Consider the following 11,173-nt stretch of genomic DNA (forward strand, 5'->3'; position numbering starts at 1 on the left):
TTCCAAAAGGAGAACGACCCTAAACACACAGACAAAACAACAAAGGAGTGTCTTCGGGACTAGTCTCTGAATGTCCTTGTGTGGCCCAGCCATAGCCCATAGCCATAGCCCGGACACATTATGTGTGTCTCCACACACCTAGGCCTAGGCCATTGATGAATTCAAGACAAGGTTGTTTTTATTGATCTCAGATTCTCAGTTTGTCAGTGTCAAAGTAGCCTGTCATTTAGATCATTTGAGAGGTGTTAAAAAGTATTCTAAAATGATGTAGAATTTGGAATGTGTTTATAAAACATCACATTTTCCACAGACCCCTAGGCTACAAAAATGATCCCAATGTGTGCAACTTCTCCAATCCTTCGACTCTACTGCTATATGCCAGTCCTCAAATTGATGGTTATGCATACAATGCAGGTCACCCCCCTGTCGGGCTCACTTTTTGCTCCGGCACCTCCTTATTTACAAATGAAACAATGCACAATCCTATAACCATCAAATGTTCTTCATAACACCTACGGCGTAACTTTTGCTTATTTAAGGAGCAATTTATCATAACAGCATTGTATATGATATACAACAAATTATTCTTATTATTGTTATTTTAGAGTAGTACAATAACGGATCAACAACAGAAACATAGAGGTCAATAGATGTATGACAGGATTGAATGTTTCTGAGCTCATCTAGCCTGTCACTCAGCATGTCAGTTGGCCAGTTTCTTCTTCGAGTTAAGGGAGACTTTGATTCAGTTATATCATGGGGACAAATACTATTTGTCAGACATCAGAACAACCACCACTGTACTGTGAACCAATCACCCTATTACAAAAAAGTGACTTAGAAATGTGATTTTCAGTTCAGTTATATCAATCAAATCACGTGATTACCTTGTAAAATAAAATTTCACCCCAAAAAATATAGATATTTTGAATAATTCACTATAACCCATTTAATCAAATTTGCCCTCCTCAACAGCTTCAACGGTAGCTCCCAAACCCTTGGCACTAGGAACATTTATAATGCAAGTCTAACTACTGCACTGTGACAATTAACATGCCTTGCACAAACTCCTGTCATTGTGTACATTTCTATTTTAGGGCATTATTATTTATGTCATAATTGCATGTAGTTACATTTTACCATCAAATTCTTGCACAACACAGCATTGAGTTAGACCTGGACGTTGTATTGGATCATGCAGTATTGTACAGATAACTGACAAAATAATGGAAACACTTTATTATACCTTTATTTCAACAAGGAACACAGACTGAGATCAAGGTCTCTCTTACAGCTGGGCCCTGCATATACATGTTTACACATACAGTTTAGGTACAATGATTAAAAAACTAAACAAGACAAACAAAACGATCACAGACAACACAAAACAAACAGATTACATTTACTAACAGCACAAGAACTTGCATTACCCGAAACCTTTACAAGCAATATAAAAATAAAAATGCTCCAATAAATATTTAAAATGAGCAACAGGGGGACAAGAGTCTCAAGTTTAAGTTTAGTCTGCAGGCTATTCCATAAGCAAGGAGCGTAACAGGAAAAGCCATACCCAACTCTGTGGAAACCGCATGGGCCTCAAGTGTAATCCATGCTTGAGACCTGGTTTTAGGAATTCTAATTCTAATATTAATGAGTGATGATAAATAAGAAGGTAACTTTTTCAGAAGTGCTTTATAGACAAACACGAGAGCATGTTGTTCTCGTCTCACAGACAGCGAAGTCCAATCCACATTTTGATATTAAACACAGTGGTGAGTTCTGTAGCTAGCACCCGTAATAAACCTAAGTGTGCAATGATAAGTAGCATCCAGCGATTTAAGTGTTGATGCCATAGCATGCATGTAAATAATATCCCCATAATCTATAACAGACATTAAAGTAGCTTGCACAATTTGTTTTCTATTTGTAGAGCACAAACATGTCCTGTTTCTATAGAGACATATTCATTTTGGAAATAAGCAATTACAACAACAATATAGTTTCAAATAACATTATCAAATTTGTCAAATTTAGGAATAAAAACAGAATTATAAACGCCTTAACTTGAGAGTTAAAATATGTTTAGCTGTCACTTTGAACCATGGATAAAAGAAAGCATAAATGATTGGATTAATTAAGGAATTAACAAATGGCAGAAAGCTTAAGTAATTTGATGATTGGTGAGAAAAAAACTGGATAAAAAAAATTGGAGTCCAACAAGATAGATAGGTGAAAACTACAATAGATAGAGTTTTTGCTGCTTTTCTCTCAGTCTTATTCACCTGTACAGTTTTAACACCAGACTGGATGGTAGCCTCTACTGAAAATACCTTTCTGGCCTGTGATCTGGCAACAACAAATATTTTCAAATAAAGTGTTATAATAATAGAGCACGGGACAACCATTGTAATTACAAGGTCAATGATGCTACTCGAGTCATATACTTCAACAATAAAACATTCTTCAAAACACCTTCTAGGTACTTCTACATTTACAGTTATTTTTATAAAAGCAGCATTGTATATGATACAACAAAACCATATAATGGATATACAACATGTAATTCTTGTTATTGTTATTTTAGAGTGGTAAAATAAGGGATCACACACAGCAACATAGCGGTCAATAGATATCAATACCAAATTGCCGAGAGATAAGGATAGAATGAAATAACTGATGTAGACATAAAACACACAGAAATATTTCCCCAAAAACCAACATGATTCCATTATTGCTATGGTCCCTACTGGTATCACAATCAGTCCCACCAGGAGATCTGCCACAGCCAGAGAAAGGATGAGCAGATTGGTTGGAGTGTGGAGCCGCTTGAAGTGAAAGATAGAGATGATGACCAATATGTTCAAAAAGACTGTAACCGCTCCAATCGATAAGAAGAATATGTACAGTGTTATGTACATCGATGTTGATAGCAAAACCTTTCTGCAAGAAGAGTTTTGGTCTGGAAAACAGTTCTGAGCATCTTCGTGTTCCTCCATTTGTAATAAAGGATAAAAATACTGAGGTCCTGCTCTTGCTTAGTCCTGTGTGTGACTCTGTCAGGTCAGCCTTCTGACAAACTCTGAGCTCTGCCTCTCTATTTATCCCTGAGTGACAAACATACACTCCCCCTCCTCAGAGTATCTCGGCACACAAAAACACCACTAAAGCATTTAGTGTTGGGAAATGTAAAACTTGTATTGGAGGTTTGAAAAATCTTCTGAAGTTTGGAATTTGTAAGTACAAATGCTGATGCTCCAGATACTCAACTAGTCTAAAGAAGGCCAGTTGTATTGCTTCTTTAATCAGAACAACAGTTTTCAGCTGTGCTAACATAATTGCAAAAGGGTTTTCTAATGATCAACTAGCCTTTTAAAATCATAAACTTGGATTAGCTAGTTCAACGTGCCATTGGAACACAGGAGAGATGGTTGCTGATAATGGGCCTCTGTACACCTATGTAGATATTTCATAAAAAATCTGCCATTTCCAGCTACAATAGTAATTTACAACATTAACAATGTCTACACTGTATTTCTGATCAATTTGATGTTATTTTAATAGACAAAGAATGTGATTTTCTTTCAAAAACAAGGACATTTCTAAGTGCCCCCAAACTTTTGAACTGTACTGTATATTTGGGCTCTCGAATGGTGCAGCGGTCTAAGGCACTGGGTCTCAGTGCTAGAGGCGTCACTACAGACCTTCGATTCCAGGCTGTATCACAACCAGCTGTGATTGAGAGTCACATAGGGCGGCACACATTTGGCCCAGCATCTTACTTGTTAGTTTTTTGCCTTGGTAGGCCGTCATTGTAAAGAAGAATTTGTTCTTAACTGACTTGTCTTGTTCAATAAAGGTTCAATAAATAAACAGTGTTGGAAAAAGTACTCAATTGCCATACTTGGGTAAAAGTGAAGATACCTTGACAAAAATGACTCACCTAAAATTGAAAGTCCCCAGGTAAAATACTACTTGAGTAAAATAAAAAATATATATTTGGTTTTAAATATACTTAAGTATCAAAAGTAAATGGAATTGCACAAATATACTGAAGTAAAAGTATAAATATTTTCAAATTCCCTGTATTAACAAAAACCAAACGGCACAATTTTCTTATTTTTTGTTATTGATGGATAGCCAGGGGCACACACCAACACACCAACACTCAGACATAATTTAGCATTTTTGTTTAGTGAGTCCAGTTCTAGCAGCTCCTTATATTGTCGTTTGACTTCCATTATGTTTGTTCAGTAGGTGTTTTGCCACCATGTATTGGTAATTTTTGCTGCTCCTATGTGCCCCTTACTTGGCAGAGTGAAGTCCTCTCACCTCTGCATTGAACCAGGATTTTGCTGGATGTGACAAAAGTGCTGGTTGGAATGCAGTTTTCCTCGCAGACACTGATGTAAGATGTTTCCCTGTCTGTGTAGTCATGTATGTTGGTATTGTCTTCTTTGAAATTGTCCTAATCGTTGGAGTCCAGGCAGTCCTCTAAAACCTCGTGGCTGACATCCTTGTAGGGATTTTCACCTAAACTGTATTTGCTATGCCCAGCTAAAAGACAGTATAATGAGGGCCATGAAGATTAGGCTAGTAAATATCCATGTAAAGGTGGAGAACTGTAGAATATAGTGGACTGGTACATATTTGTGTGATACTTACTGAATTTTCACAGCACAGGCTCATCACACACATCTGTTATTGTTTTTTTCATCTGTCTGTTCACCCCCCAACAGGGTTATTTGTCTTATTATGAAGTTATGTAGAGCAATTGTAAAATAAAAAACAACATCCTCATATTTTCAGGCACTAGTTTCATGACTTTCACTGTAGTGTTTTCGCCCGCCGGCGGACACGGACAACTCCCGAGAGCCAGGCACTTATTTTGGTACAACTTGTGTCCATCTAAGACAAACAAACACATCTCTATTAAAAATGTTCTTGCATTTGACCTTTTAAGATGTGTAGTGGGATTGCCTCGCATTCAATGGTACAGTTCACTCTGCATTACACAGAAGTCAAGTTTATGAAACAAGCTGGTATACTACCGCTTAAATCCATCAGATTGGAAGCAGCTAACTGAATCCAGCCATATGTCAAACATATGTCAGACTTTTTGTTTTGTTTAAACAGCCTATTCGTTTTTCCCAGCTCAAGATGTTTAACTCCCCAAAGGCCTCAATGGTCCATTTATTCACTGTATGTTTGACAGGCTTGCAGGTTTTTCGTTCCTGTCTGTATGAGGGAATGAGTTGGATCATCACATACTCATACTTTCCGAGAGTGGCGTGGTATGCCCCTTTAATGATGCTGTAACAATGGTCCAGATTTTCCCATTCTCTTGTGGGGCATTTTGACCGTTTTTTTTAATCTGGGCAGATCGTAGCTCAGACTTTTGTGGTTGGAAACCCCTAGAATGATGAATGCAGAAATGCAGGTATTTCCTTTCCTCCTCTGTAACTTTGACATCCAGAAGCTGTCGTGTCATCTGCGCACAGGCTTGCTGTGGTATGTACACACCAGCCAGTGAATGATGTGCTGCAAAGTAAGTTTTATAATTCTGAATTCCTCCTGTAGATAGCTGGCTATGCATCGATGGGGGCACAGTGAGCTCATGTCATGCCTATGTAGCAGACATGAGCCGTTCATGATCACGTGAGGAGGTAGCCTCGCCTGCGAACTTCAAAACCAGTGTCTGCCCTCAGTCCAAGGGGGAATTTCCTGAATTTTCTAAAGATGTTGGTTGCTCACATGGGAGACCCGGGTTCATATCCTGCCTATTACAATGGCACCCCATGTTGGGCACTCTCTCATGGGGGAGGAGGTCAAAGGGGGGGTAAATATAGCGGACATGAGTCGGTCATTATCATGTGATGAGATAGCCCTGCCTGCAAACTTCAAAACCAGTGTCCGCCCTCAGACCGGGTTCATATCCTCCATGTTACATCACTAAAGGTGTGAATGGCTAGCTAGCTAGTGGCAGTATTGTCAAGTATACTGTCATCAAAACACATTGTTTGGACTGTATGAAGCAGGGCTCTCCAACCCTGTTCCTGGAGAGCTACATGTTGCAATTGCAACATCAACTACTTAGTTACCTGACCAACTACCAATCAAAAAAACATAATAATAATATAGCTCGCTGTTTGCACACATTGAGGAGTGCCAATAATGATGAAACGTTGATTTTGGTTAAATGTATTTTGTATTAAATAATTGTAAGATTTTGGTTGGTTCCATTGAAACATTAATAAAGTACAGTATTTCTCACATGTTGGTATTTTGAGTTTCTCTATAATGATAGTTTATATTTTTTAAAGTATTGTTTGTGCATTGCCAGTCAGGTGCCAGTAATTTTGGAGCACACTGTATCATAAGGCTTTATACAAATGGCCTGGACTTCATAGTTTACAGGCCACATCAGGCCTGCAAGTAGGGTTGAAAAATTCCCCCAACTTTCCCGAAAAATTCTTCCAACCAGGATTTCTGTAGGACCTTGGAAATTTACCAGAATTTTGCAAGACTAACTGTAAGTGATGTGTAATTCGTATTGGAATCTAGCCAGCCTTAGGCTATCCAACACTCACAACCTGCATTTAATGACTGCCAGGGTTAATAACAGTGAGAGGAAACTACCTAAGCCATTTAAACTGGAACAACCATTTCAGTAACGGGTGCACAAATTAAATGATTAGATTAGTTTAGAATTTTTTTAAATCTTTGTGTAACATACAATTTAATCAATCAATTACTCAATGTACATGCACCCAGACCCTTACCACAACAAACATCTATGTTGTAAGTCTAATGCCTTTACCTTGCAAAAAGTCCTGTGATTGTGCAAATCTTTCTTTTGGGGCATTATTATTTGTAATTTTTTCACATTGTTACATTTGAACATCAAATTCTTACAAAATACACCATTGATATAGACCTGGACAGTATATGTTATCAAGCAGTATTGTACATTACTACACTTGTTAAAGACATTGTGTCGCCATTGAGCCACTAGAGGGTGGTGTTAAATAACATCTGGATTGATTCATGACGTCCTCAAAATGTACTTTACTTTTAGAATACTTACATACTATTTATCATTAAATAACATGGAACAAACACAGACTTTGGTCTTTGGAATGTACATCCCAAAATAACTAAAATGTCTTTATAACAAGCTTATGCCTTTGGCAATTAACATGTCATTACAATCCAATACAGCCAAATCATGCTGTATCAACACCACATTCTGAATCAACACCAAATGTATCTATAATAACAACAGCTAACTGAGATAAGTAATGTAAGTGTATTATGAAAGAAACAATTACAACAACAGTATAGTTTGAAAATAACATTATCAAATCTGTGTTTGTCAAACTTTTGAATAAAAATGTAGGAACTATAAACGCCTTAACTTTAGAGTTAAAATATGTTTAGCTATCGCTTTGAACCATGGATAAAAGAAAGCATAAATTATTGGATTAATTAAGGAATTAAGAAATGGCAGCAAGAGTAAGTAAGTTAATGATTGTAGAAAAAAAAAATGTAGAAAAAAAATTGAAATCCAACAAGTGAGATAGGTGAAAACTACAATAGATAGTGTTTTTGCTGCTTTTCTCTCAGTCTTATTCACCAGTACAGTTTTAACACCAGACTTGGTGGCAGTCTCTTTTGAAAATATCTTTCTGGCCTGTGATCTGGCGACGATAAATATTTTGAAATAAAGTGTTACAATAATATAGCATGGGACAACCATTATAATTACAAAATCAATGGTTTTACTCCAGTTAAATCCTTCAAAAATAAAACATTCTTCAAAACACATTTTGGGTACCTGTAGAGTTACAGAGTTATTTGAAATAGCAGCATTGTATATGCTACACCAACACCAGGTAATCAATATCCAACAGATAATTCTTGGTATTGTTATTTTTGAGTGGTACAACAAGGGATAACACACAGCTACATAACGGTCAATAGATATCAAAACCAAATTGCCCAGAGATAAAGAAATAATTAAGTAACCGATGAAGAGAAAAAACACACAGAAATATTTCCCAAAAACCCAGCATGATTCCATTACTGCCACAGTCACTACTGGTATCGCAATCAGTCCCACCAGGAAATCTGTCACAGCCAGAGAGAGGATGAGCAGGTTGGTTGGAGTGTGGAGCTGCTTGAAGTGATAGATCGAGATGATCACCAGTATGTTCAAAAATACTGTAACCGCTGAAATTAATGAGAACAAAATGTACAGTGTTATGTATATAGATGTCGATAGCGAAGCCTTCCTGCAAGAAGAGTTATGAAAACAGTGTTGAGCATCTTTGTGTTCCTCCATTTGTAAGAAAGGGTCAAAATTCTGAGGTCCTGCTCCTGTTTGATCCTTTGTATGACCCTGTCAGGTCACCCTTCTGACAGACTATGAGCTCTGCCTCTCTATTTATCCCTGCGTGACTGAGGGAAACTCCCCCTCCTCAGAGTTTCTCGACACACACACCACACATCTAAATTAATAGTGCCATTATAGGAAAATTCAATATACAGTGCATTCGGAAAGTATTCATACCGCTTCCCATTTTCCACATTTGTTACGTTACCGACTTATTCTAAAATGGATAAAACACATTTTACACACAATACCCCATAATGACAAAGTGAAAACATGTTGTTATTAATTTCTGCAAATTTACTACAAATACAAAACTGAAATACCTTATTCACATAAGTATTCAGAAAATTTGCTATGAGACTGGAAACTGGGCCTAGGTGCATCCCGTTTCCATTGATCACCATTCAGCTGTGTCTACAACTTGGGAGTTGATTGACATGATTGGACATGATTTGGAAAGGCAAAAACCAAGTCATGAGTTTGAAGGAATTGTCCGTAGAGCTCCGAGACAGGATTGTGTCAAGGTACAGATCTAGGGAAGGGTACCAAAACATTTATGCAGCATTGAAGGTCCCCAAGAACTCAGTGGCCGCCATCATTCTTAGATGGAAGAAGTTTGGAACCACCAAGACTCTTCCTAGAGCTGGTCGCCTGGCCAAACTGAGCAATCGGAGTACCTCAGGAGTAAATGTCAGTTGGCTTTTCATAGCCGATCATTCAGACGATGAGAAACAAGATGCTCTGGTCTGATGAAACCAAGATTGAACTCTTTAGCCAAGCGTCGCGTGTGGAGGAAACCTGGCACAACCCCTACGGTGAAGCATGGTGATGGCAGCTCGGGACTGAGGGGCAGCTCGGGACTGAGGGGCAGCTCGGGACTGAGGGGAAGCCCGGGACTGAGGGGAAGCCCGGGACTGAGGGGAAGCCCGGGACTGAGGGGAAGCCCAGTACTGAGAGGAAGCCCAGTACTGAGAGGAAGCCCAGTACTGAGAGGAAGCCCAGTACTGAGAGGAAGCCAAGTACTGAGAGGAAGCCCAGTACTGAGATGAAGCTCAGGCAGGTAGTTGGCTCCGGCAGATCCTGGCTGGCTGGCAGATCTGGAAGAATCTGGTTGACTGGTAGATCTGGAAGAATCTGGTTGACTGGCAGATCTGGCTGCTCCATGCAGACTGACAGCTCAGGCTGCTCCATGCAGTCTGGCAGCTCTATGCAGATTGACAGCTCAGGCTGCTCCATGCAGACTGACAGCTCAGGCTGCTCCATGCAAACTGACATCTCAGGCTGCTCCATGCAAACTGACCTCTCAGGCTGCTCCATGCAGACTGACATCTCAGGCTGCTCCATGCAGACTGACAGCTCAGGCTGCTCCATGCAGTCTGGCAGCTCTATGCAGATTGACAGCTCAGGCTGCTCCATGCAGACTGACAGTTCTGGCTGCTCCATGCGGGCTCTGGCTGCTCCATGCAGGCTGACAGCTCTGGCTGCTCCATGCAGGCTGACAGCTCTGGCTGCTCCATGCAGGCTGACAGCTCTGGCTGCTCCATGCAGGCTGACAGCTCTGGCTGCTCCATGCAGGCTGACAGCTCTGGCTGCGCTGAACAGGCAGGAGGCTCCGGCAGCGCAGGAGAGGAGACAGGCTCTGGCTGCGCTGAACAGGCGGGAGGCTCCGGCAGCGCTGTAGAGGAGGAAGGCTCTGGCTGCGCTAAACAGGCGGGAGACTCCAGCAGCGCAGGAGAGGAAAGCGCTGGCTGCGCTGAACAGGCGGGAGACTCCGACAGCGCAGGAGAGGAGGAAAACGCTGGCTGCGCTAAACAGGCGGGAGGCTCTGACAGCGCTAGAGAGAAGGATGGCTCTGGCTTTGTTGAACAGGCGAGGCGCACGGAAGGCCTGGTGCGTGGTGCTGGAACTGGTGGTACTGGATCTAGGACACGCACAGGAAGCCTGGTGCGGGGAGCTGCCACCGGAGGGCTAGTGTGTGAAGGTGGCACAGGATGGACCTGACCGTGAAGGTGTACTGGAGAGCCTGAGGGCAGGGCTGGCACAGGACGTGCAAGGCTAGGTAGGTACACAGGAGGCCTAGTGCGTGAGGCTGGCACACTCTTCACCAGCCGACTAACACGCACCTCAGGACGAGTATGGAGCGCTGACCCAGGTGCCATCAAATCCCCGACACGCTCCGTCGGACGAATATCATATCTAAAGCACCAAACCAGCAACTCCCTCATAACTCTCTCCTCCACTTTCCCCATTAACTCCTTCACAGTCTCTGCTTCGCTCACCTCCAACACCGGCTCTGGTTCTGGTCTCCTCCTTGGCTCCTCACGATAAACAGGGAGAGTTGGCTCAGGTCTGACTCCTGACTCTGCCACTCTCTCCCTGAGCCCCCCCCATGTCGCTGTTGCCTTTTACCACGCCACTCGGTCCGGGTGTGGTGGGTGATTCTGTAACGGCGTTCGTCTGTTGAAGGAGAGTCGGACCGAAATGCAGCGTGGTGGTTACTCATGTTCTTTAATGGGGGATGCCTTAGTCAACATCCACAGCGCCTTCGGAACAGTGGGTTAACTGTTTTGCTCAGGGGCAGAACACCACATTTTTACATTGTCAGCTCAGGGATTCGATCCAGTAACCTTTCGGTTACCGGCCCAATGCTCTAACCACTAGGCTACCTACCGCCCTAACTAGCTAACGTTAGCTGGCTGGCACGTTAGCTAACGTTACGTAACCTGTGCGATCTAACATGTTGTTTACTTAGCTAGGTTCATTATTTACCTAGCTAGCTCT

General features: G+C 41.3%; 2 protein-coding genes across 2 annotated transcripts; both read right to left on the minus strand.

The window, feature by feature from the left end:
• Positions 1-2,048: 2,048 nt before the first annotated feature.
• LOC109891754 (trace amine-associated receptor 13c-like) lies at positions 2,049-3,050 on the minus strand. The gene has a single exon (XM_031825901.1). It carries the CDS (start codon positions 2,994-2,996, stop codon positions 2,049-2,051), a length of 948 nt encoding a protein of 315 aa, XP_031681761.1. The 5' UTR covers positions 2,997-3,050.
• A 3,976-nt stretch (positions 3,051-7,026) lies between these two features.
• On the minus strand, positions 7,027-8,395 carry LOC109891755 (trace amine-associated receptor 13c-like). The gene has a single exon (XM_031826448.1). It carries the CDS (start codon positions 8,339-8,341, stop codon positions 7,400-7,402), a length of 942 nt encoding a protein of 313 aa, XP_031682308.1. The 5' UTR covers positions 8,342-8,395; the 3' UTR covers positions 7,027-7,399.
• Between the last annotated feature and the right edge of the window lie 2,778 nt (positions 8,396-11,173).

This window comes from Oncorhynchus kisutch, linkage group LG6 (genome assembly GCF_002021735.2).
Source record: "Oncorhynchus kisutch isolate 150728-3 linkage group LG6, Okis_V2, whole genome shotgun sequence".
Taxonomy (NCBI): Eukaryota; Metazoa; Chordata; class Actinopteri; order Salmoniformes; family Salmonidae; genus Oncorhynchus; species Oncorhynchus kisutch.